The 25,709-nt window shown below is 34.1% G+C and overlaps 6 protein-coding genes and 1 non-coding gene across 9 annotated transcripts; 2 read left to right on the top strand and 5 right to left on the bottom strand.

The window, feature by feature from the left end:
- Positions 1-9,208: 9,208 nt before the first annotated feature.
- On the bottom strand, positions 9,209-9,783 carry LOC9314656 (putative defensin-like protein 154). Its single transcript, XM_002878543.2, has 2 exons — positions 9,601-9,783; positions 9,209-9,451 (listed from the first exon to the last, which is right to left on the bottom strand). Exons 1-2 carry the CDS (start codon positions 9,650-9,652, stop codon positions 9,267-9,269), a joined length of 237 nt encoding a protein of 78 aa, XP_002878589.1. The 5' UTR covers positions 9,653-9,783; the 3' UTR covers positions 9,209-9,266.
- A 648-nt stretch (positions 9,784-10,431) lies between these two features.
- Positions 10,432-13,523, bottom strand: LOC9316485. The gene is made up of 7 exons (XM_021030126.1): positions 13,174-13,523; positions 12,841-12,926; positions 12,374-12,520; positions 12,161-12,269; positions 11,536-11,659; positions 10,913-11,186; positions 10,432-10,831 (listed from the first exon to the last, which is right to left on the bottom strand). The coding sequence occupies exons 1-7, from the start codon at positions 13,298-13,300 to the stop codon at positions 10,724-10,726; spliced, it is 975 nt and encodes a 324-aa protein (XP_020885785.1). The 5' UTR covers positions 13,301-13,523; the 3' UTR covers positions 10,432-10,723.
- Positions 13,524-13,637: 114 nt separating this feature from the next.
- TRNAV-CAC lies at positions 13,638-13,711 on the bottom strand. Its single transcript has one exon. It is a non-coding gene; the product is annotated as a tRNA-Val (tRNA).
- Positions 13,712-13,789: 78 nt separating this feature from the next.
- LOC9316484 (UBP1-associated proteins 1B) lies at positions 13,790-15,219 on the top strand. Its single transcript, XM_021030125.1, has one exon. The coding sequence runs from the start codon at positions 13,836-13,838 to the stop codon at positions 14,973-14,975; it is 1,140 nt and encodes a 379-aa protein (XP_020885784.1). The 5' UTR covers positions 13,790-13,835; the 3' UTR covers positions 14,976-15,219.
- A 1,455-nt stretch (positions 15,220-16,674) lies between these two features.
- LOC9314655 (UBP1-associated proteins 1A) lies at positions 16,675-18,807 on the top strand. Its single transcript, XM_002880370.2, has 2 exons — positions 16,675-17,751; positions 18,500-18,807. Coding segments are annotated over exons 1-2 (1,014 nt in total). The 5' UTR covers positions 16,675-16,738; the 3' UTR covers positions 18,501-18,807.
- Positions 18,808-18,960: 153 nt separating this feature from the next.
- Positions 18,961-22,136, bottom strand: LOC9314654 (phosphopantothenoylcysteine decarboxylase subunit VHS3). Of its 3 annotated transcripts, none has more exons than XM_021030129.1 (3): positions 22,113-22,136; positions 20,498-20,632; positions 18,961-19,556 (listed from the first exon to the last, which is right to left on the bottom strand). In XM_021030129.1, exons 2-3 carry the CDS (start codon positions 20,618-20,620, stop codon positions 19,158-19,160), a joined length of 522 nt encoding a protein of 173 aa, XP_020885788.1. In that variant the 5' UTR covers positions 20,621-20,632; positions 22,113-22,136; the 3' UTR covers positions 18,961-19,157. The 3 variants fall into 3 exon arrangements, with proteins under 3 accessions (XP_020885788.1, XP_002878587.2, XP_020885787.1); XM_002878541.2 differs by lacking the exon at positions 22,113-22,136 and adding an exon at positions 20,842-21,074 and having other exon boundaries at positions 18,964-19,556; XM_021030128.1 differs by lacking the exon at positions 22,113-22,136 and adding an exon at positions 20,842-20,945 and having other exon boundaries at positions 18,964-19,556; positions 20,498-20,663.
- On the bottom strand, positions 22,119-25,254 carry LOC9316483 (pentatricopeptide repeat-containing protein At2g22070). Its single transcript, XM_021030124.1, has one exon. It carries the CDS (start codon positions 24,536-24,538, stop codon positions 22,178-22,180), a length of 2,361 nt encoding a protein of 786 aa, XP_020885783.1. The 5' UTR covers positions 24,539-25,254; the 3' UTR covers positions 22,119-22,177.
- Between the last annotated feature and the right edge of the window lie 455 nt (positions 25,255-25,709).

Here is a 25,709-nt window from a genome sequence, read left to right as displayed (position 1 = left end):
TCTTTATTTTCCTTTCTTTAATCGATTAATTCTCTGACTTTGACCCATTTCGCCGAATTAAATATAGTTAAGAAACTATTGCAATGCTATTTTTGATAGATAAATTATCAGTTTTTTTACTTAATTTTATAGATAAAAGATTATACATCCTGAAAAATTCGAATACCAGAAAAAAGAATCCTATAATAACCTTTAAAATCGCAAGCAATTGAAAAAACATATGTATCATCACCGTAGCGACAATAATCAAATTTTTTTTTGGTTAAAGGACATGATGTTAAAGGTTATTAATCAAAATTATCAGGCTACAAGTTGGTTTATACTTTTTGTTTCTAACACAAGAATGCATGTTTAGTCGTTTATGGTAATGTATTTATTCGTGAGTGAGACAAACAATTCATCAAGTTTAAAAATCAAATTGTTAAAGTAACTAATTATAAATAACTAGATTTGTGACCCCGCGCAATGCGCGGGATTTTACTTATAAACTATTAACAATATAAGCCGTGAATATAAATATATATATTGAATTTTAAAAGATAAATCTATAATGACATAAACCTATTTATGAAATGATATATAACATAGATTTTATTGAAAATAATGTTTCTCTTGAAAAAACAACAAATTTTTAGGTAACACGTGGTAAAAAATTAGTTGAAAAAATTCAGAGAAATATAATACAATCTCGACCATGTCATATTCATACATCTTTTTGAATTTAGTCAATTTCTCTTGAGATTATTTCGCTGTCATTTTATTCGTCATATTCTAATATGCAGTCGTCCACCTCGCGACATTTTATCTCTTTTCACGTTCTTTTCGTTAAAATAATTGATTAAATTTTTGATTCATTATAAACTTATATTAAAATTATATTCTCTTTATCTATTTTATTTTTATATTTTATTTTTTCTTGTCTATTATAAAATGTTCTTTTTCCTACATATTAAATTTTATATTTGGATTCTTCCTATTCTCATACATTGCATTTTCCATGAAACATTGCACTCTAACGTTATTGTTTAAAGAAATCTTGTATCTAATTGTACTTTTAAATCACAATTCTTTCCTTAAATATATTATACAATTTTATATATATTTTATCTTGATTTTGGATACATACTTTTTTCTTGAAAAATAGATATTCTTATTTCGTGTAATCTAAATTCTATAGTTTACTATCATATAAACTTTTTTTAATCTAAATATTTTATAACTCTTGAAAAGGTTAATGTCTTTCTAGCGTGATAACATATTTTTTTGTTTTCTACTTCTCATATATAAATTATATGTATTTGAAAATTATCTATATGCTTCTAATTTTTATTCATATTTTAATGGACAGCTAAAGGGGGCATTTTTGAAAAGGGGTATTGAAAAATGGGCATTTTTGTGAGTCTCCCTAACTTTTATTCACATATTTTTGTGTGTTATATTATATTACTTTTTTATTTATATTAAACAATGTTATTGTTTATGAAAAAATATTTTCTTTTATTAAAAGATGATAATATAAAAGTATGTGAAACTTTTTTTTAATGTTTCTTCGTTTAATAAATAAATTGAGTGGAAGTTTTATAAAGTCATATATATAATTTAAATTTTGATATCAATCAAAACGATTTAAATGGCAATTTGGTTTGAAATGCACCTATTAAATGTATTGGATAAGGGGTTTGAATCTTTTTAGTAACATTTTATACCTATTAAAAATGTATGATGACGTGTACGCTGATGTGTCGCCTATGTGGACACTCTAAATGGAGAGAAAACTCTCTCATTATATATACTAGAAATAGGCCCGCGCGATGCGCGGGTTTATATATTAGAAAATAGTATATGAGTTTGGGTAAAAAATAATTATCAATTTAAGATTTTTTTAATGTTTTTATTTATGTGGTTGATGATGAGACCGGTTGATGATACGTGTATTTTTCTAATTGTTTCTAAATTGTAATTGTGCTTAAATTCATATTATTAGATATTATTGTTGTTTTTTACTTTCATCGTGACTAATATCATTGATTTGATTTTTTTTTTAAAATTTCTATGTTATCTCGATTGTTGTAATTAATTATAAAATTAAATTTATTGTGATTTATTCTCTTATATATATATCAGATACTTTATCTTTTTAATTATTTTCATTGTGTGTTTTCATAGCACCTAATTTTTTTTTTCAACCACATTGACTATTTCTTCTTTCACATTTTTAATATACCAAATGTTGTTGGAAATCTATGGATATTATCATCCATTTCTGATATCTATATGCATATTTTTATTTTAACAACTCTTCATTTTAGATTTTTGCTTATTTTGAATTTTATTTTGTTGCAGCTGTTTCTAGTATGGTAATCTTGTTAATCTTGAAGTACTCGAGTTTGGAGATGAATCATGTAGAAAAGAACATCAAAAGTGAAGATTAACACCAAAAAGAACATCAAACTTCCAATGAATACATTTTTTCTTCTAATCTCCAACGCCTCTGAATTTTACTAATATACAATGAATTTTTCTAAATTTTTAGTTGGTAACATAAATTTTGTACTTTACTACTAACAAATATATTTAGAAATTATAAATAAATATTCTATTTTAAAAATAAATTACTACTTATTCTAAGTAAAATGAAATTATCTTACTTTATATTTAACCAGTATCTTTTCATATTTTTAAATATTTTTATCGGTAACAGAATTTTCGACTTTAACACTATTTTTAAAAAATTAAAAAATTTATTTTTCTTTAAAAGTAAATCATTTCTTATTTTGTGTAAAATTGAAATGTGTACTTGTATATTTATCTTATTTTTTATCACATAGTTTTGTGTGTTGTATTATATTACTTTTTATTTATATTAAATCCTGTTATTGTTTATGAAAAAATATTTTCTTTTATTAAAAGATGATGATATAAAAGTTATATATGAATTAATTTTTTTTTAATGTTTCTTGTTTAAAAAAATAAATTATGTGGAACTTGTATAAGGTAATATATATAGTTTATATTTTGTTATAAACCAAAATGATTTAAGTGGTAATTTGGTCTGAGATGCATTCACTAAATGCATAAGCTAATGGGTTCGAATCTTTTTAGTGACATTTTGTACATATTAAAAATTTATGATGACGTGTATGCTGATGTGTCACTGATTAGGACACCCTAAGAGGAGAGAAAACTCTCCTATTATATATATAGATATATAGATTTTTAGTTCAAATATAATGAAACAAGTGGGTGATAATTAAAATACATTAAATTATTAATCGAGTTAGAAAGGAGGCGTTATCTATACATGGCGGCCTTCGCTTTAAGGTCGGCTCGTAAGGCCTTATGCAACTATTTTATATACTTACTATTTGCTCTGTTTTTTTAGCTAGTAATCTATTATGCTAATTAAAGTTATCATCATTTATAGTTTAAAATTTACCGACCATTGAGTGTCCGTGTCCGACCAACGCGGTATCTATAAGTCTATAACTATATACTATGTGATTGGTGTTTACAAAAAAATAAAAAATACTATGTGATTCGTATGGGCCGAACGTTATTGTATATATTATGATTTGGAATCATATTACTAGTTTTTTGGTAATGAATCATATTACTAGTTGTTTATGTATATCGAATCAATCTCCAATATACTTGAGTATTTTTATATATTTACATCTAACTCCAATCAAAGAAAAGAAGAGTATCGAACATCTAGAAATTCACAATTTAGTACTGTAGGCATTGAATCGTATTCGTTATAGAAAAAAATGTTTAGAAATTTTGATTGAAGTCGCCCAAAATCATTTAGAGAACTATGGGAAAAGATTATATGTACCGCTAGATTCGAAAGGTCTTACCACAAGATCGTAGGATATTTCTGTTGATTCATGGTGCAGACAACACGTCAACACTCAACAATAAAGTTGAAGTTGCATTGTTGATGGAACAAACCAAAAGTCTATTGATTAAGAGGACTTAGAATATTACAAGAGTGAGATTAATTATGGGGTCGCCAATCAATGCTAATCGTAATCGCTATAAATCTATAATGATGAGTTCAATCAGTGGTGGTTTATCCTACAATTTTAATAGCCATTTCCAAAATTGAACAATTGTGGTAGACTGGTAGTCGTATGTCTAATGCCTTTTACGGGTACACATAGCTGGCAATGGTAACTTGGGTTTCGAATGGGTTTAAGCTATATACTATAAAAATTAAAAATGCATAGTTAATTCAATTAAAGGACAAACGACAGAAACAAAAGGTTAAGCTATATATATATACCACATTTGTTGAAAAAACAAGTAAAATATAGAGAAATCTAAGAAACAATCCAATTTCTAATCCAATTTCTAATCCAACTTGCAAAGTCCAATTTACCTTTTAGAGAGAAAGTGTTTTTTGTTCAATCTCCATTCCTCTCATTTCTCTCTCATCTCTCTCTTTCTCTCTTTTTTTTCTCTAAAAAATGAAGCTCAATCTCCCTAGATATAAGAGTTCATCACGTTTTCGATCTAGGAATACATCGTTGGCGATTTAGCGAGATTAAAAATCTGGGTCTGAATCTGGTTTGGAAAGTGGAAGCGAATCTAAATCTGAGAAAGAAGAAGATACATGTGGACAACATTTCTTGTCTACCAAAATTTTCGAATTATTTCGTTTCAAATTCTTGTCCACCAAATTTCTTTGAAGTCTGTTTGTTTCAAATGTGGACAATATTTGTTGTCCTCCAAATATATTCTCAACCTATTGTTTCAAATGTGGACAACATTTCTTGTCTACCAAAATTTTCGAAATATGCCGTTTTGAATTCTTGTCCACCAAATTTCTTTAAAGTCTGTTGTTTTAAATGGGGACAATATTTGTTGTCCACCAAATATCATCCCAATCTGTTGTTTCAAATGTGGATAATATTTTTTGTCTACCAAAATTTTCCGAAACAAAGTTTTGTCCACCAAATATCTGATATTTAGATATTTTCGTCTGAGGGTATTTTCGTCTTTGTCTGTCTGCCATAAAGTGGAAAAATGGCAGATTGAGAAAAGAAAACTTTTTTATGGCAATTTGTATAAGTTTTGCTACAGTAAATGACACATTAGACCAAAATCCCTAAAATATATGCACCACATTTCATAAATGTTACTATAAAAAAATTAGGGAAGGGGAATGATAAGTCAGATAATAGTGACTTATTGGTCACTAATCTCCCACCATATGATACAATATTATATATTTTGAATTCTTTTTAGTTATATCATAAGAATATAAATATATATTTAATTATTTTAGTTTATCAACTAATGTTACAAAATTTCACAAAAACAGATATAATCATATAAGTAACGAAATCGTGGTAGCATGGTAGGTAAAGCAAGTATGTAGGTTTGTAAACATGCATGTTAATATGCATGCATGCTTATGTTATATGTGTAATCAGTCTAAATTAGGTTTTACATTCACAAATCTATGTATTAAAAACGCATATATAACATGGACATGTTTATATGATTATGTAGATGATAATCTATTTAAATATGAGTGAGTGCTAAATGGTACTGTTACAAATATTCTTTAGAGAAATGTTTTGATGCATTGACTTTAATTATATATTGGTGCATGTGTGGTTTCAAAATTATGTTTGTTATAGTGTTTATATGTTTTCTTTTTTTCTCTCTTTATGTTCAAGTGATATTTATACTAATATTTTTGCAACACTTTGGTGACGGATGGGTAAAAATGTTTCCGGGTATATCGGATACCCGACCCGTTTTTAAAATTCCTTCACAAAAAATTTGTTGGGTCGGGTTATATTTAACCCAACTCATACACCGGATATTCCATATTTAATAATTTAGATATTTAGAAGATTTGATTAAGATTTATAATTATGATTCTCCTATCATCTTTGTTTGATTTGTTTTTAACTGTTTCGAATCATCATATAATACATAAAGTAAAAAAAAATCAATTTTTTTTCTGCATATACTGTGATTCGAAATTTAAAAAACGGACATATATTATCCAATTGACGGAAGTGTGTGTTCAACGTTCTACATCGATTAAAATATTTAGACAATGATTCAGAATCATATCATAAATAAGAACATTAATAAAATAAATGAGTTTTTTGGCCGGACGGGTTTGACGGAACGGGTTTTTGAATCAACAATAATAAAAATATTAAAATATCATTAATCCGCCGCTTCAATACGGATTAAATATTTTTTTTTTAATACCACAAATATTAGACATATTAAATCAGTCTCATTTAGAAAAGATTATATAAAACCAAAAATTGTCCCGTGGTATAATGTTACTTAATAACAAATATCATTAACATGCCGTTTTAATACATATTAAATCTTTAGTTTATTAAAATATAAATGTCTTAGACAATGATATGATTTGTAAACTTTTATATATAATAAATAATCATTAAATTTTAAAATAAAAACAAATCACGAGACGGGTTAAGAAATTATGGAACGGGTTATATTTTGGAAATGATTTATATGGCGGACGAATTTGAATCAATATTTATATACCGCTTTAATTACGGGTTAAATCCTCAGTTTATTAATAATTGTCTCGTAGATTCGTGGTATACCGTTACTTAATAACAATTGTAAACTATAATATAAATAAATATGTTATAAAGAGATACAATTTACAAAATATTTTTATACTAACTTTAAAATTAAATCATCCCGCGGTGTACTGCGAGTTAAAATCTAGTATAAGAATTGAAAGCGAGCACTTTGAATTAACTAACTTGGTGCCTTTCATTTAGTTTTGTTAAATCAATGTTTATCCTTCAAGAACATAATTAATTCGTCCACGCTTTATAAGGCATCATTTAGGTCATTTTATATGGCAAAATTCTCGCTTTTCACAAATCTTGAGGAATATAGAAAAGAAATGCATCTTCAAATTAAGATGAATATCAATAAATGTGAAATTCTTGATACAATATTGTGCTATTTCTAAGTGTTATATAAAATATCGATTTGATTAAGCTTTTAAAATGTGACAAAAATGACATACCATTCATTGTTGTTTAATTAATTTTGCTTGGTTGAAAGTTTTTATAATTACTATGATATTTTTATTTTCCACTTCTGTTTTGTTTTTTTCACCTTTTCCACTTCTTTTATTTTAATATTTTAGCGATTTTCTAAATACAATAATCTAGAGATTTGGTGTCTTCTCCAACCGAATGGCCGGCGTTTTCAGTGTATTTGGAAGAATTTCAGAGCGACAAGGAGGAGTTTTCATCTTTTTCTTTATCTTTAATTTCTCGTAGAGCTAATGTCAAAGCGGATAATCTGGAAAAGTTCGTACAGAACCGCTTCATAATACATATGTAAACAACATTTCTCAGGAATGGTTCTTTTGAATTTTATTTAATTTCGGATGACAAAAAAAAAAAAAAAAATCTAGAGATTAAGACAGAAGTGTTTGGACGTTGTTTCGTTTTGTGTGGCCTTTAGGGTCAACTAGGGACAAATTGTCCCCTGCTCTCTGTTTATTGGATCCAAACTCTTAGTTCGTAAGCTACTCTTCAAGGAACAAACTTATAAAATTAATTATAGATTTATTAAATTTGTACATTTAGCAATCATAACCATATAACCGCCGTAACTCAAAAGCATATGTTAAGTCATACCTGAAAGCTAATTTTTTAGTCCTTACCCCTGTTCTAAAATTGGCCGCCTAGCCGCCTAGGCGGCCGCTTAGGCGCTGATCGGAGGAGCACCGCGGCGATTTTGTCCAAATCGGTGAGAAAAATCGGAGATCCGATTTTTTGTCCGCCTATACCACCTAGGCGGCCGCCTAGCCCGCCTAGACGGCACCTAGCCCAATTTTTTTTTTTTTTTTTTTAAAAACTTTTTTTTTTTTAATCTAAAATTCAAAACGTCCTACTTATGTTCGTAATTTGTATAAAAATCATAAATTTGAAATTAAAATCTTGTTTTCATGTGTTTAATACAATAATAAAAATAATATTATATAAATTTCTTAATTATAATAGATTAATATGTTTTTAAAACATTAAATAGCCCTAAAACTAATCCCCGATTAATCCCCGTGTATTCCCCGATTTTCTTGCTAGCCGCTAGGCGCACCCTCACCGCCCGACTAGCGCCTAGCGATTTTTTAAACACGGGTCCTTACCAAGACTATTTTTTTTGTGTCTTAGTTTATCACAATAGTTTTCAAGATGACTATAGATATCAAACCTTTGTAACTTTCTATTTCTTCCTTACCATTTGTCACATTTTAAAAGCTTAACTATATATTCCTCATCTTTTTCCTTTTCTTTTCTTACGATTTTACATTTTTTTTAATTGATCATACAATATTAGTCCATACTACATATTTATATAACTAAAAAAAGGAAACACTACTAATAATTAAAAACGAAACATATCAGTTTTTAAACCATTTGATAAAATCTATATCCAAACCAGCGTTTCAAAATCTACTATTTAGTGCTTAAAACATCTAATTTTACTTTTATGTAATTTTAGACGGTTTAAATGTTTCTATAATGATAATATAATATTATTCATTATATAAACGTTTAGACTGTTTAAAATTGCATAAAAGTCAAATTACCAACCTTGCCGTGAAGCGTTTTTGGTTATGTGGTTGATTAATTAGAAATTCATGCTTTTACATAAGATAAAATGTTTAATTCTCAGGCTATACAATTTAAATCCTCCCCACATGATCCTATCTTTCCCACATGATCTTCTATGTTGCGGATTAATATTATGTATAGAATTGTCCATTGTATATAGTAGATTGTCTTGTAAAATGTTAAAATCATTGTCTTCGTATAGTAAGTTGTTGTAAAATGTTAAAATCATCCAAAACCTTTACGATTGATGATGAAAAAAATAAAAAGATGATGTAAATAAAAAAAACGAAATATCCCGTATTTGTTTTTGAAACTATTCATCATAAGCACTTTAAGAAATGATGGAGGACTTTGAAACCTTTATTCATACAGATTATGGAAATTATGTAGTTACTCTCAGCAACATATTTTTTAATTTAGCAATTACAGAAACATGATTATTCAAATTTAAAGCGTTATTATGTTTTAAATAATAATAATGTGATTGAAATCTTCTGAATATTTCCAAAGTTAATTATTCAATCATAAGAAGGGCGGAAGAACTTCCAAATTATGTATTCATATAGATGAAGGAAACAATTTTATTAATTATAAAACATTATTATTTAAAAATTTATCTCTTTAACAATCATAAGAACATACACAATTAGGAGGTCTACCAATTTTGGATGCAATACATTCTGCAACTCCATTGTACTCCGTTATGCAGGATAGGCGACATTCAATAATGTCACATGATGGAGCTTTTGGATCAATGGTTATAGTACAACGTCCATCTCCCTTAGCCTTCTCAACTACTGAAAAAACTGAAAAAGTAAAATACCATGTTATGATGTGAAACTATTCTCTTTTAAAAAAATGATGTGAAACTATATATATGTAAATGCTTAGATATTTTATGTAATAGAAAGATGAAAACTATTTTTTGATGTTTGGAAGTGGAATATGAAATTACCTGAGACCACAAGTATGAGTACGAGGAAATAAGAACATGATATCTTGGCCATGATCACTATATCGATCGCAAAAACAACAAAAAGCTACGTACTAATGTTTTGTAAATTAGAGATGATAAATGAAAAGCTATTTTCTTTGCTCTATTGTTACGTAATGTTTGTGTTTATATATATACGGATATACATCTAAGCAGAAATAAAAATTAAAAGAAAGTGAATGAATGTTGAAAAATATAGGGTTGACTACATTGATTACTATATATATGTACCTTCTCACTATGTTAAAATTATAGCAATTAACTTAATTCATAGAAAGAATATTTTTATCTCTATCTATTTCCATACTTGAAAAGTGTATTCAAAGTTCAAACAAATAATTATTATATTAACATTATCACATGATTCTCTATCCATGTTTTGTATCATGAACAATAGAATTAAGAAACATTTAATTTTATAATTGTTTTTGTAAGGAATTTCTTTAATAGTTAAGAAAACAAAATTTTGTTAGCTTTCTTGGGTTTGTTATATTGAATCTTTTCTTTTTCAATTTCAACTTCTAGATATTCTACCCTTCTAAATCGATGATAATCATTGGAACTAATGTTTTGATGAATTAGACAGTTAAAGTTTTAATTTAAATTGTATTATAACAACAACAAAAAACGCATACTGTCTAAATAGCTTAGACAATAGACTGTCTAGATAGCTTACGCAATGTTTAAACCACCTAAAAACGCCGTCTAAGCTTCTTACATGCTGCCATATCAAATAATCCCACCGTCTTAAACCGTAATCGCAACCCGTAAAAACTTGCATCGAGTTTTAAATTTATCCGAAAGAAAAACTGCAGTTTCGGATATTTATCTATATTAGGAAAACCGTTAGAAACAAACATTCAACACAAGCTCAGTTCGTGAATTGGAGAAGTCTCTGACTCAGTGGGAGAGATCACTGACTCTCTAATAAGTTGGAGTCTTTTCTTTACAAATACAGAAGATCTATTAGATTTCGTCATTCAGAATCTTTAAACTGCGAGTTCTCTCTCACCACTTGTCAAATGGAATTTCCTGCGTGCAGTTAAAAAATCTCCCATAGTTTCAATCACAAGCCATATAGTTTTCACAGAAGACCAAGTGTCTTCAGCTGCTGGACATGCTCAGTTGGTAAAGCCGGGGGAGACCATTCTGACCCCGTCATTTCCCCATCTACATCCTCGACCACATACTCCTACAAACACCAAATAAAAAACATTGAACGATACAAAACCACAACGCTACAAAAACCGTAAGAGGTAAATAAAAATCTTACCTTTGTTAGCATTCTTTTGGCGAGAATGTGGTAATGGCGCTGCCAAATGCGTTGTCCAACCATGGTTGCAACTAATACACTATAGAATATACCGATAACTGTAAATAAACCGAGAATTACTAATGCCGTTATGAAGAGTAACGGCAATCCAGCTTCCCCTGCACCTCCAAGGCAACCTCCACACTCACTAACTGCACTTGCACAGCCTTCAGTACATGCGGTGCAATCTGCCCACATACAAATAGTTCCTGGTAGATGGCAGTCTGTGCATATCCTGCATATTGATATAATATTTTCTATAATATACTTTTGTTTTGTTGTAGTTTGGCAGATAATAAACTCTATCTATGATCTAGTTTAGCAGACAAAAGAAGAGGATCTAGATACTATTCTAATTTTTCACTAACTATTGTGTAACAGAATTCCTCTGGCTTGTCTCATAATTTATAGTCTCTGATATCGCTTGTTCATACAAAAGCTCACATATTCAGGTAACTATTTCTTACGAAAGTCTATCATGTGACCAAATGAGGAACACTTCTAAACAGAATATACCGGTAACTTTGTTTCTTAAACAAGAAAAACTGAAAACAAAAACAAAGGAAGAGGTATGGAAATTGTACCCAGGCTGACAGCAACAGAGACACAATTCACGGCAAGGCTGTGCTAAGTCATTGCGAACCCTTCGATCGTAGCAGGTTATGACGCATCCAGATAGACCCAGCAGAGCAAAGAATAATAAAGCTCCTGCCCAAAACAAAACCCTCATGTAAATAAACACCAGTAGCTCATACACACATGTGTAATTTTAGAATCACTTGGCACAAATTTCTTGAGAAACAACTTTTCATGAAGAGCTGTGTAAAACACAGAATTCTAATTACTAAATTCTAATAAACTTGCTTCAAAAATTCTTATTTAGTTCAAAATTCTACGAGGTCCAGAACACTAACAGTATATTCCCAACTTAGCCAACCCCTTAACTTGATCTAAGTCTAACTGATCACAAAAACGTTGCTTGACTTCCTACTACGCAGAGGCAATGAAATCATCTGAAAGCAAACTCCTTACATTGGAATCTAAGATTCTGATCGAAGCAAAGCATTAACTAGGACATATGTACAATACAAGACTTCGCACTCCCAGCTTACTACCTACACACTTGGCAGAGGTCTTACTGAAAATACTATCTTATCTTATCTTATCTTATCTAGAGGAGAATTTAGATATTACAGTTTGAGATCATACCACACATGTAATAAAACGTGACCTCACTGTCAAATCCCCAAATATGACGAAGCCATGATTGCTGATAACTATCAATGAAATAGACCATGTAGGCCAATGCAGCAATCACCTGTGAGAAGATGAGCCATTTAAAAAACACGAGTTAGATACATTACCAAATGAAAGAAACAGTACTGTAAGAAACAAAAGCACAGAGGAAAAATGAATGCTTACAAGCTGAACAGCAAGAAATATGGATAAAATGTCTCGAGTAACAAAGAAGCGAAACTTCAATGTCCGCCATTTCCTATCTCCAGCACTATGAACTCTCAGATAATATGGAGCCTTACAAGTTGTGCAGTGCGCAAACGCAAAACCTTCCTGCAATAAAACGAGTTTACTGGGCGTTAACATCTGCAATTCATTACTGTACCGTGATACTGACTAAAACACCACCACTATAATCACCACTCATGAAACACATATCAAGTCTAAAAATTTTACATCCAAAACCATCCTTCTTTAGTTCTTTAGCCTTCGAATGGTTTTCTTATTCAACAAAAACAGAAATTTACATCAAAAGGGAAGTTCCTATCCACTAACATATACACAGGTTATCATATTTGATTGAAAATGGGCATTCACAGCTTTCAAGTACTAACGGCTGCCAAGTTGAGCTAAAACGTATGAAAAAAATGAACCTTTATAGCTCTCCAATGATCCAAGCAATCACGATGTACATACTTTGATGTTCCTTTGCATTTGCATGGGGCAATGAAATCCCTACCTGACCATGAACAATAAATGAGCTTTGAATCAACCAAGTAACATAGAACAAAACCTCTCTCACTATATCACACTTTGAAATCACTAGTCTCTTTTATAAAAAGAGTAATCACTAAAGACTAATCTAAATCACATCAGAACCATTAACGATCTACCAATCTGTAAGATTTTCTTAAACCTCAAGCATTACCATCAGTTCTAAAGAGCACATAGCAAGAAGCGAATCTAGGGGTTTTGGAAGACATTACCATCAGTTTCAAGGCAGATTCGGCACTGAATTTGTTCACCAGGTCCTCCTGCTTCGAGATCGATCTCAGAAGGATCCACCATCGGCGACGGTGGAACCAACGGCGACAATTCCAGTTCATCCGCCATTCGATTTTGAAATCTGGGTAAAACCCACGAATACCCAGAAAGAGAGAATAGAGAAGATCGTCGAGCTCTGATCCGATTTGGTTAGTTAAGCTTTTATCGGTAGGTGTTTGTTGCCGTTAAACAAGTATGTGAATTGACCCGTCACTCACCGGTTCTTCGCCGGCACACAAAAACCAGAAATGTTGATCCTTTTTTCCTTTTGTATGTTTTGACCTTTCTGCCCTTCTAGTTCATGGAAATTGGACCACATTAATTACTGGGTTTATTAGATAATTAAGATTCTTTTCCTCTAAATATTCTGAATAACACAAAAAAATTACGTTCCAAAAACAAAAAATGTCTGAGCCCGGGTTCGAACCGGGGACCTCTAGTGTGTGAGACTAGCGTGATAACCGACTACACCACCCAGACTTTTTCTGTTAGTGTTTGTTTTGTTTTAATATATACGAAATAATCTGGTGTTCGCTGGTGCACCCTATTTTAGAGGAGTTTCTCTCTATTCTGAGTTTGTTTTTTGTAGACACTGCCGTCAACAATGGCGAAAGAAAGAGAAGAACGTAAGAAGGAGAAGAAAGAGAAGAAGGAGAAGAAAGAGAGGAAAGAGAAGAAGCGTCGCGAGGCTGAAGAACTCGCGGTGAAGGAGAAGAAAATCTCAAAAAAGCATAAATCAAAATCCAAAGAGACAGAGAAGCCTGAGAAATCCAAGAAGAAATCCAAGAAACACGAAGTAGAAGAAGAGGAAGAGAAATCTCCTAAAAAATCGAAGGAGAGCAAGAAGAAACACAAGAAATCAGATGAATCCGAAGAGACACAAACTCAAATCGTCGATTCGAAGCCTATTACGGTCCCGATTGTTACCACAAACAATGAGTCGGATTCAGATTTTGAATTCGATAAGGAAGATGTTAAGCATCTGCTTGAATCATACTCTAAGGAAGAGCTTATTAACCTAATTTACAAAACTGCTGAGAAAGGTTCTAAATTGATCTCTGCTGTGTTTGAATCAGCGGATAGAGATAGTTCTCAGCGGAACATATTTGTGCGTGGTCTTGGATGGGACACGACGCATGAGAATCTCAAGGCGGCTTTTGAGGTTTTTGGGGAGATAGAGGAATGTTCTGTGGTTATGGATAAGGATACAGGAAGAGCTAAAGGTTTTGGCTTTGTGTTGTTTAAGACGTGTAAAGGAGCGAGAGCGGCGTTGAGGAATCCCGAGAAGAGAATGTATAATCGAACTGTGATTTGTAGTCTAGCTAAGCCGTCTACTGCTGGAAAGCCGCGAGAACAACCGGTTGAGTCTGTGAAGATTGATTTGAGTCGTACGGCTAACCACAGTGAAATGGTTTTGCCTGGGATTGATTTGGCTTATGGACTTGATAAGGGACATCAGCAGCAGCAGAATATGCCAATGTATGTTGGACAGAACATGCCCTTTTACGGGCATTCTCAGCCTCCTGGTTTTAATCCGATGTATGGTGCAATGATGGGTAATCCAATGGTTGCTGGTTTACCGAATTATCGTATGTTTGGCTCGGGTATGATGAACCAGGGACCTATGGTGCCACCGAACCATATGGGAATGGCGGGGCAATATATTGGTGATGGTAATGTTAATGGTGTTGGTGCTAGTGCTGGTACTGGTTTTGATGGTGAACGTGCTTGGTATCTGAGATAAGAGAAACCAAGTGGTATGACCTTGTTCTCTGATATTTTTGTACTGTCTCTCTGATATTTATGCGGTCTTCTTTGATTAGATTTCAAGTTATAGATTAGGTTAATGATTAGTCCAGTATCTTCGACTTCGACTTGATATTTTGGGGATGGCCGGAGTTTTTTTTTCGCGTATCTTTATTTTTTATGCCTGATGTTTCAAACCTACTTTTTTAGTTTCATTATTTATCGGCCCTTTTAACGAGGTATATATCCCTATATGACCCATTTTGAGGGATAATGTGTGCTTAAATGATGAATTCTCTTGCTCTATGGAAGGCTTCCATTGGTGTTCTGCCTCTGTTCTCATAAACTAGTGAAATGTGGTCATTTTGTCTAGGAGATTCAGTTACCATGATCAATATTGGTTTTAAGTAGTTTGCTATCTCTTTATTTTTCTTTTTGGTGTCCCTCATTATGGTCATTCTGTCTTCCCCTTACCATCAAACACGCTTCTGGTTTTCTTCTGTGGCTTTGCGTATGGGAATTTCTTTTCTGTTTTTCTCTGTTTTTGGTTTTATGTTTTCCCGCTTTTCCATTGAATGTCTGGTCTCTATAGCTGGAGAAGAAGCTTATGACATTTATAGTTTTGTCCACTCTATGTCATAACTGCCAAAAGTCTGTATCTTCAGGTGCAGTTGTCTTGAGACCCGTTTGTAGGATCAGACATAATGGTTTAACATTCTTGTTTTAAATCTGTCTTTTGGAGTACTGGGAAATGTTTTGAGACTCTTTTAAAAGCTTCGTGTTGATTTTCTCTGGAATAAACTTGAGTTCTCTTTCCTTGAAGCATTGGTTTTTTAACAATGTGTTTTAAAAGCTTTTCAATCTCTTTCATCACATTCCTCTTTTGTGGTAGTGTTGCCCCTTTCTCTTTTGTATTTAAGAGTCCATTTCGATCTCAGTTGCCAAGTTATCTTGCCTAAGTTCGAGATTGTTTTTGGTCATCGCCGATGACTCATCAGTACTTGGACCCAATTTGTTTTTCACCTTACATAACTTTGTTTCTGGATTTATCTTTTTTTTACCCGCTCGCTGTTCATATTCTAAGGACAGTAGAGAGCTCTGGTTGAGTATTGATATCCAGACTTGGTGTTTTTTTCTGCATTTTCACAATGACCGATGCCAATCCTTGTTTTCTTAGAGGATCAATCTTGTTTTCAGTTTTTCGATTTCTTAAGAGGATCAATCTCGGTTTTCGGTTTTCGGTTTTTTCTGCAGCTATCCATCCATACGAATCTACTCGGTATTCATCTATGGTATGCTTTAGCTGAATCAGCTTTGGTTTTGGTTTTGGCTATATGTTTTCATTGTTTTGTGATCATGAAATTTTCTTATCTTATGAGGGCTTTCTTGTTCTTTCTAATGAAGAAACTCTAAACAAAACTCTCTCTAAGATCTTTGTCTTTACTCGGACATGAATCAAGTTCCTCACTGATCTGGATATATTTTGGTAGTTAGTTCTCTTACAATGGCCTGAAACTGATTTTATTTTTTTTAAGTCTATTATCTTCATTAATTATCAAAACTAAAAGTCCATTATAATTATGTTCGGATCACCGGGTACGACCCGGATCCTAGCGGTCACAAATTGCGATTGGAGGATTTAATAACGAACTCAAACGCGCGATTGAGGTGACTAACGACATCTCGAAATAAATAGAGGGGATAAAAAAGAAACTGAAATCAAAAATCAAAATCCCTAAAAGCTTCTTATCCTCAACTACAATGGCGAAAACCCTAGACAAATCTAAGAAACGCAAACTCGTGAAATCCAAATCCAAGAAACTCGAGAAGAAACAGAAGATTAAAAAACAACCTGAATCATCGACGCCATATTCAAGTTCAAGCTCAAGCTCTAATTCTAGCGATTCGGAATCAGACAACGAATTCGATCCAGAAGAGCTACGTGAGCTTCTTCGACCTTATTCCAAGGACCAGCTCGTCGACCTTGTTTGTTCCGCTGCGCAAATCGGATCCTCGATCTATTCCGCCGTCGTAGAAGCTGCAGATCGTGATGTTACCCATAGGAAAATCTTCGTTTATGGTCTTCCATGGGAGACGACTCGCGAGACTCTTGTTGATGTCTTTGAAGGCTATGGTGAGATTGAAGAGTGTACCGTTGTTATAGATAAGGCTACTGGTAAGGCTAAAGGATTCGGATTTGTTATGTTTAAGACGAGGAAAGGAGCTAAAGAAGCTCTTAAAGAACCGAAGAAGAGGATTCTTAATAGAACTGCGACTTGCCAGCTTGCTTCTATGGGGCCTGCGGCGTCGGGAAAGGGGCATGATCAGGCTGGTCCGGTGAAGATTAGTATGGGTACGATGGTTAATCAGGGCCAGTCTCAGCAACAGCAGGCGCAAGGGCAACATATGTTTAACGGTGGTGGAATGGCTGCATCGCCGTTTATGTTAGGGAATCAATACCATCCGGTTTATGGAGCCGGAATGTTGGCGAATCCAGCTTTAGCAGCAGCAGCTGGTGGAGGTTACATGTATCCGATGTTGGCGGGCGCTCTAGCTCATGGTGGGATGGGTTCTGATTTGGTACAGTCTAGTCAAATGGGTGGGATTGGTGACCCAAGCGTTGGTGCTGCTGGTTTGTCAGTTCTTGGTTCTTACTTTAGAGGTCAGGGTATGTCTACTGCTTATCCTGATTCGGATGCTGGTGGAAAAAGAGGGACGGGTAAAGATTCGGATGCTGGTGGCTCCTCCTTTCATGGCTACTCAAACTATTCATGGTACGCTCACTGGAACCTTATAGCAATATTTGTGCTCATATTGTGGTTTGAATGTCTTTGGATAAGCATATGTTGCATGATTCATAGTAGATGTGTAGTGTATGTAGATAAATGGATTAAGGCTTTGTGGTAGTACCGGAAAATAATCTGACATGATGCCTCTCAATCTGTTACTGGTTAATGTGTTGGCTAAAATGCCTAAATATGTGTACTCCTAGGAGGAACTGCTACAGGAATTCATCTATTGCCGTAGTTCATTCTTTTGTTTTCTTTAGTTTCCTCCATTTGGTCTCCATTTGTTTTTCCTATTTTGGTTTATGTTTTCTTTTCTTTACTACCTCTGGTTTTACAGTTTTCTTAAGTGTCATCTGTTTTATCAAAGTTTCTTTATTGGTTGGTGATGATGGGAACAGATATTGTTACATTTTATTTGTTTCTTGGCTTTCTTGGTTTTAGTGTTGCACTGGGTTTTATAATCTGAACGTTTACCATCTCTCCCCTCATCTGGTTTTGGTTCTAACGTCTTTAAATGGACTGTAACACTTTAGCATCTGTTTATGGTGTTTCACTCATGGTTTTAGACTCTAGTTTGAGTTTTAATATTGTTTTTATGTTTTTGTTTTCACTTTTCGGGGTTATCTGACCAGAAGGATAGAGCATTGCTCCTGTTTCGATATGTTTTTCTTTTTGTCTTAAGCTTTTGATGAAGTTATGTTTTGTTTTGTTTTTTTGAACTCCAACTTTGCAGATGATGTGAGCTGAGCATGAGAATGATAAACATGCAGTTCTGGGATTTCTTTTAACATTTCTATCAAGTCAGTACGTTTTAGCTTTTTCTTGTATTGTTTTTTTCTTCCTTTTGTTTTTCCGTTTGATTTCGCTCTTGTCCGATGCCATAGGATGAACAGTCTATGAACAGTCTATACCATTGTGATTATTCGTTAAAGACCTATGTGCAATCTCCCTGGTATTGTGACCTCTGGGAAAAGGTTTGCTTTATGAGCTTCATTCTTTTGTCCCAAACTGATGTTTAAGCCTTCCTTTTTTCTTTCTTTTTTTGCTTTGTTCGATCAATGTGATAGCTGATAGGACTCAGTAGGATCTAACTTTCTTTAACTATTGATGACAGCTAAAGTTGACCCTTTAAGTCGTTATATAAATTTGATCGCATTTGATGACCTCATAGATATGCATATATCATTACTGATGTGATAAAGAAAAGAAAGCTGGTCTCATTGGATCTGAAAATGGTACACTAAACAAAGTCTTTTTTTGGTTTATGGAACAACAAAGACACAGTCGAAGCTAAAGGTGATGGTGCCTTAAGATTTTCTCCTCTTCTGGTAGAAACCGATAACAAGTTCTGGTTTTTGAATCTAAAATGTTAGGAGATCAAAGCGGTTTGTTCACTTCTTCCTCTTCTTTGGTGGCTGAAGTGCTTCCTCATCATCTTCTTCCTCTTCCTCCTCCTCTACCTCTGCCTCCTCATCATCGTCATCTTCGCCACCATCATCATTCTCGTCTTCATCCTCCTCCTCATCATCATCGTCGTTCTCATGGTTATCGTCATCGTCATCGTTGCCGTCATCTCCTTCAGGTTCATCATCATTATCATCTCCAGCTTCACCGTTCAAATCAGGATCACTAACCGGTCCTTTCTTGGTCTCCTTTCCTTCTGCATCATCCGCACTGCCTTCTTCTTCTTCTCCTCCATCATCACCACTATCATCATTGTTTCCATTGCCTTCCACTGCATCAACCACCTCGTATCCATTCTCTATAACATCACCCTTCAAGACAGTAACCTGCAGCTTCATATTCACTTTATCACTACCATAAACAATCTTTTAACAATTTAACATGATATTAAAATTGGGCCGACATACTAAATTAAGACATGGGCTTCTTCTAAACATAAGATTTGGAAAAACTTGAAAGCATAATCTATGGAATATACCTTTTTTGATATTTCTTGGACCTACAACTTATATATAATTTTAAAAATCTATTTTCATATTCCTCCTCATTAAAGCAACCGTCCTCAACTAAATAGCTATTATTATACACCCTCACAATATACTCACCAAAACTTTTAATTTATTTATTTTTTCCAACCACCCATTCTAAAGAAGTAATAAAACGCTTCAAGTCGGTCAAGATTTAGTTTTGTAAGAAAATTTTCTTTTGTGTGAAACAAGATACAAGATATATGATTGATTTTGCTGGAAATATTAGGAATGTGGCCTAACTTAACCCAAAAGCTAGCTCAAGAGTTAAGGATTGCCACATCCTTTATATATTACCCAAAGATCTTAATCCCAAGCAATGTGGGACATTCTAATAGGCCTCCTCGAGATGTGGGTGGGAAACGGTCCAACGGGAAACAGCCCAAGCCCAACATCTCGGAAATACAACAAGACATGCCACTTATATGGGCCACATAGGTGGGAAACCATTTGTGTGGGAATTTGCTTGTTGGGCCAACCTTGGGCTCTGATACCATATTAGGAATGTGGCCTAACTTAACCCAAAAGCTAGCTCAAGAGTTAAGGATTGCCACATCCTTTATATATTACCAAAAGATCTTAATCCCAAGCAATGTGGGACATTCTAATAGGAAAAAAAAAGTGAATTAACTTTTATATAGAAAAAAATACTATCTTAAAAAAGTTGTTATATGCGACCGCCAATACTTTGTAAACGTTTGTTAAGAAGGAAAGAAAAGTTGAAAAAAGAAAGAGCTTGCCTGAGAGAAGAGCTCTAGCAAAGAGGAGAGCAGAGTAGCCGTTAAAGCCAAAGCGGCGCAGTTTAGCACTGAAGCGTTACAGAGAACCAGAGACAACCTTAAACCTTGTTCTTTCAACTCCATTCTTTGTTCACTCTGTATTTAACAGTTATGAAAACCGTTAGATCTGCAACAACAAGAATAACAACAAAAATTTCTTACAGAAGAAAAAAAAAACAGAGCAATCATAGAAAGAATCATAAAAGAACAAGTTTTGAGGATGTCCTCTACTTCAATATTTCACAACAAACAAAACAAGACTTTAAGAACCAAAATAAACAGAGACAAGAAGAAGAAGAACTTACCAAAGAAAGCTCTAAAATTATGGAAAGAAAGAGAAAAAGACTAAAAGAAATGAGCTCTGTTCATTAATGGAATAAGTGTGAGATTGGTTATCAAAAAAGAGTTGTTCAGAATCTCAGATATAGGAGAAGAGAGAGATGAGAGATGAAAGAGAAGAGTGTGAAGCTGCCCGTAGTTGTTACTCCGAATCCTTAGGGCAGTACGGGCAGTGACTCTATGTGATCATCTCTAATTGACCTGCCCGGACCTGCCACGTAAGCTACACAAGTGTGGGCTCTCTCTGTTGTTAAGTCATACATTTTATGCCGACCAAGATCTTTCCTTCATCTATGTGTAATGTTAGTCAATGGTTAGTAAAAAAGAAAGCTTTTGGTAGGCCTGGGCATTCGGATTTCAAATCGGATTCGGATCGGATATATTCGGATTCGGATAATTCGGGTATGAGAGTTTATTATCTGTTCGGATTTTATGATTTTTCGATTCGGTTTCGGTTCGGATATATTCGGATTCGGATAATTTGGGTAGGAGAATTTATTATCCGTTCGGATTTTATGAGTCATCGGTTCGGTTTTGGTTCGGATAGGTATCGGATTCGGATCGGTTTTTGGGAAAAAAAAACTTAAAAATAGTTCAATGTTAATAAAAATTGGTTTAATCTTATTAAAATTTGGTTAAATTTTGCAAAAATATGTATAATTTTAACAAATATAACTAAAATTTTTCCGAAATCTAGGATATTTAGGATATTTTTGTTATTTGCTATAAAATTACAACTAAATATAACTAATATTTTTGGATATATAATTTTTATTTCCGGTTTTCGGATATCCTTTCGGTTTTCGGTTCGGATCGGGTTCGGTTCGGGTAATTCGGATAGGAGAATTCATTATCCGTTCGGATTTTGTGACTATTCGGTTCGGGTTCGGTTCCGGATTTTTTGGATCGGTTTCGGATCGGTTTTCGGATTTTGGGTTTTATGCCCAGGCCTAGCTTTTGGTAACAAACAGAACCATATTCTCTTCTTCTTCTTCTATACTTCTTTCTAATTGTTCCAATTCCATTTACTCTCTCTCTCTCTCTCTCTCCTCTTTATGCTTTTCCCAAAAATATCTCCATCGTTCATTATATCCTTCTCCTTTACCACTAAAGACTCACATGCCCATGTCATCTTATTCTAATGCTTAATAATGATGATGATGGTGATGGAACTTACATACCAATATAACAATGAAAGAGGAAAACTTTTGTTGGTTTCCCTCCAAAGAAGCCATACCTGAATCTGTTTGTACAACGGCTTGAGTTAGTCTTCCATATGATAATTCTTGGATCTCCTTATTTTCACCAATAATCTCGGCAAGAACAAAACCCATCTTTGAAATGGTGAAATCTTGTTGTATCTCTCACTATTATTTCCCTTCCCACAAGCTTGGAGATAAACTTTATAGCCGTATGGCAATCATTGCACACTCTGAGATTCTTCATGATCCTTAATGTGGTTTTATCCGGAGTGCTAATTAACCCAAATGCTATTGCTAGTTTCTCGCTGTGGTGCCTTAGAATCTGTTCTTTAACCTCTTCTTCGAGGTCGTGTAGTACAGAAGCAGTGTCGGGAACATATCCCATTTTCTTTATCTCGTCCCAAATCTTCTTCATTGTTATGTATATCTCGTTCTTCTGGGGATGAATCCCGTCTTCAACTCCAAAGGCATGGACTTTATGCTTCACTTCAATCCAGCTAAACCCTTGTTCCTTCTTCACTCTTCCATCTTTCATGGATTTTCTTATCTTAGCAGCTTCTTCCCATTTTCCACAAGCTGAGTATAAGTTAGCCAAGGCTGAGTATGCCCCGCTGTTCTCTGGCTCGAGAAGAAGCAATCTCTCTGCTGCAACTTTCCCAAGATCGATGTTCTTGTAAACCCTGCAAGCAGAAAGCAGTGAACCCCATGTCACTACATCAGGCTCAATAGGCATCTTTTCGATGAACTCTTGTGCTTCCTGCAATAAACCAGCACGTCCAAACAGGTCCACCATACAAGCATAGTGGCTAAGGGTAGGTATAATCTTATCAACGTCCTTCATCATATCGAAGTATTGACGACCTTGGTTGACCAAACCGGCATGAGTACAGGCAGAGAAAACACCAACATATGTTATGTGATCAGGTCTCAGTCCTTCCATCAGCATTGTCTCAAAGAGTTCAAGTGCTTCTTCTGCGTGACCGTGCTGTGCCAACGCAATAATCATGGACGTCCAAGATACTGTATCCCTCTCACAGCGTATCAAATCAAATGCCCGGCTTGCCGATGTAATGCTACCCGCCTTTGCATACATTGTTATCAACGCGTTGCTGACAGAAACCGAATAAATTTCCCCTGACTTTACAGCACTCCCATGGATTTGCTTGCCATGGCCCAATGATGCCAAACTTGAAGCTACACTTAACATTGCTGCAAGAGTATAACTATTTGGTCTCTGCTCTTCTCCTACCATTGATCTGAAAAGGTTTATAGCTTCACCATACAAACCGTGTTGCTCGTATCCTACAATCATGGCGGTCCATGCGACTACATCGCGATCTTTCAACGAATCAAATATATTCTTAGCTTCGTTCATATCCCCAAGCTTAATGTACCCATCAAGTAAAGCTGTAAAACCTTCGATCTTGAGATCTTTGGTTCCTCTTTGTTCTATTAGTCTCCGGGCAGTCTCGACCCCTCCACACCTCGAATACATTGAGATCAGGGCGTTTAACACAATTCCGGAAATATCAAACCCTGTAGTAACAATATGTGAATGAATCTGCTCCCCAATACAAAGCTTCTCAAGATTGGCACAAGCAGATAACACACTCGCCAAAGTGAATCTATCTGGTGACAACATAGAATCCCTCAGCATCTTCGAAAACATATCTAGAGCTCTGAGATCATACCCTCTCTGATTGTAACCAGAAATCATAGAATTCCAAGTGACTATATCGCGCTCAGCCATTTGCTCGAATTGCGCCATAGCTAGATCCATCTGACCAACCTGCATATGTAACGCAATCATAGCATTCCAGCTTGAGATATCTTTAACCACCATTCTATCAAAAACAACTTTTGCCATCATCGGATCACCACATTTTGCATACATATTAAGCAGGGAATTCGACACAGAAACATTACCACGAAGACCAAGCTTAACGATGAAAGAATGAACCTTTTTACCTGTCTCCAAACACCGAGTTGCAGCAACCGATGCAAGCACATTCGTAAGCGTAAACTGCGACGGCTCAATCCCTTCTCTCATCATTTCCCCCATAATTCTTATAGCCTTATGATATTGACCAATGTTCTTATACCCAACAATCATCGTAGTCCACGAAACCGAATCCCTCTGAGGCAACCGATCAAAAAATTCACAAGACGAATCCATATCTCCTCGTTTAGCATAAGCCGAGAGAACCGTGTTCCATGAAAAAGCCGTTCTCAGAGGCATTTCATCGAACAACTTGCGTGCGTGAAGAGCATAACCAGTCTTTGAGTAGACATTCATTAGATTATTCATCAGATAAACGCTGAACACAAGACCTGATTTGATAACGCGACAATGGACCAATTGCGCTGTGAAACGACCATTGGACTTGTTTACAGATTTTTGCAAGAGATTGGTGCAGAGTTCCAATAGAGTAGATAAAGAGAGTGGAACCGGAGCATCCATTTGAAATTGTAGACTATAAGAGAGATAACAAAACGTACAACTTCAAAAAAGTTCTCTTTTTGAGCTTTCAATTTCGGTGAAAATCTGTAAAGGTCACAACTTTGCGAAAAAAAAGGATAAAAAACGATAACATGTTGAATTTGGCGGCAGACTGATCAAAAAATCTTTTCTTTTTTTTTTTGCCATCAAGTGAAATTTATTGAAAATAAACCATGAAGGACAAACCGACTGCATAAGACAATCTGAGATAAAACTGCCTTTGTCTCTGAGGCGATTAGAAAGGTGATCGTGCCTTTTCATTTCCCATGATTCTCTTCGCCTCCGAGAGTGAATGAGTGATTATCAATTATCTCTGACAGTGTATTCTCAGATTATGGCAACAAAAATATGATGGATTTGGAGATTGATTTGGCGATCCTACAACAGTTTTTACATTGTGTATTTGCTCTTCACTTGTTAGTGACAATGGTTGCAGCGGGATTCCCACCGACGGCGACTATTGATAAGGTTCATAGTTCTTGGGACCAAATTACAGTCTCAACAGTGATGGCAGATCAAACACACATAGACTCGGTTAGATATGATCATCCCTCTAGTGATTGGAAACGATTACGTTTTTGGAAATTTTCTCCAACAATGGAGATGGTTTATTTATGGTTCGTCGGAGTAGGTCCAATTTTTTACTATACACATGTCGAGCCCTTAATGGCCAAGATCCCCCAAACCATTTTGGTGAAGGGATTGAGTGTAAAACTCGAAGAATATATTGGTCGACCTTTCATTTTTGGTCTTCAAAAAACGTCAACAAGGGAATCGAGATTATGGATCTATCATGGGTGTTATGTACAACCAAAACAATCCCATCGCCTAGCATTGGAGATGGAAATGATGGTATAGTTTGAGATGTAACTGATGGATCACAACCTTTTGATTTTCAAAAAGTGTATTGGAGTTTCATGAAAGAAATGATAGCCAAGCAAGAAGATCAAATTAGACCGAAGACAAAGACGATGAAGGAAAATAATAGATTGATAAATCTATTAGCGTGTAAGGCTTACCTAGAAAAAGAAGCAACGTGTAACTTCACTTTTTTCGATATACTTAAAGTTTCAGTTGTATTGGATAGTAGAACCCTAACTTGTATGCTCATTGATATTTTTGTATACTCTTG

The sequence above is a fragment of the Arabidopsis lyrata genome (genome assembly GCF_000004255.2).
Source record: "Arabidopsis lyrata subsp. lyrata unplaced genomic scaffold ARALYscaffold_4, whole genome shotgun sequence".
Taxonomy (NCBI): Eukaryota; Viridiplantae; Streptophyta; class Magnoliopsida; order Brassicales; family Brassicaceae; genus Arabidopsis; species Arabidopsis lyrata.
This window is presented reverse-complemented; position numbering and strand designations above follow the sequence as displayed.

Bases quoted from the DNA above. Each gene is read 5' to 3' on its own strand.
- LOC9314656 (XM_002878543.2), bottom strand. From the start codon at position 9,652: ATGGCCAAGATATCATGTTCTTATTTCCTCGTACTCATACTTGTGGTC. The intron at 9,452-9,600 runs GTAATTTCATAT...TTACTTTTTCAG, and splicing joins ACTCATACTTGTGGTCTCAG to TTTTTTCAGTAGTTGAGAAG.
- LOC9316485 (XM_021030126.1), bottom strand. From the start codon at position 13,300: ATGGCGGATGAACTGGAATTGTCGCCGTTGGTTCCACCGTCGCCGATG. The intron at 12,927-13,173 runs GTAATGTCTTCC...GTTCATGGTCAG, and splicing joins AATCTGCCTTGAAACTGATG to GTAGGGATTTCATTGCCCCA. The intron at 11,660-12,160 runs GTATGATCTCAA...TGTTTTGGGCAG, and splicing joins CACGTTTTATTACATGTGTG to GAGCTTTATTATTCTTTGCT.
- LOC9316484 (XM_021030125.1), top strand. From the start codon at position 13,836: ATGGCGAAAGAAAGAGAAGAACGTAAGAAGGAGAAGAAAGAGAAGAAG.
- LOC9314655 (XM_002880370.2), top strand. From the start codon at position 16,739: ATGGCGAAAACCCTAGACAAATCTAAGAAACGCAAACTCGTGAAATCC.
- LOC9314654 (XM_021030129.1), bottom strand. From the start codon at position 20,620: ATGGAGTTGAAAGAACAAGGTTTAAGGTTGTCTCTGGTTCTCTGTAAC. The intron at 19,557-20,497 runs GCAAGCTCTTTC...ATGAAGCTGCAG, and splicing joins TGCTAGAGCTCTTCTCTCAG to GTTACTGTCTTGAAGGGTGA.
- LOC9316483 (XM_021030124.1), bottom strand. From the start codon at position 24,538: ATGGATGCTCCGGTTCCACTCTCTTTATCTACTCTATTGGAACTCTGC.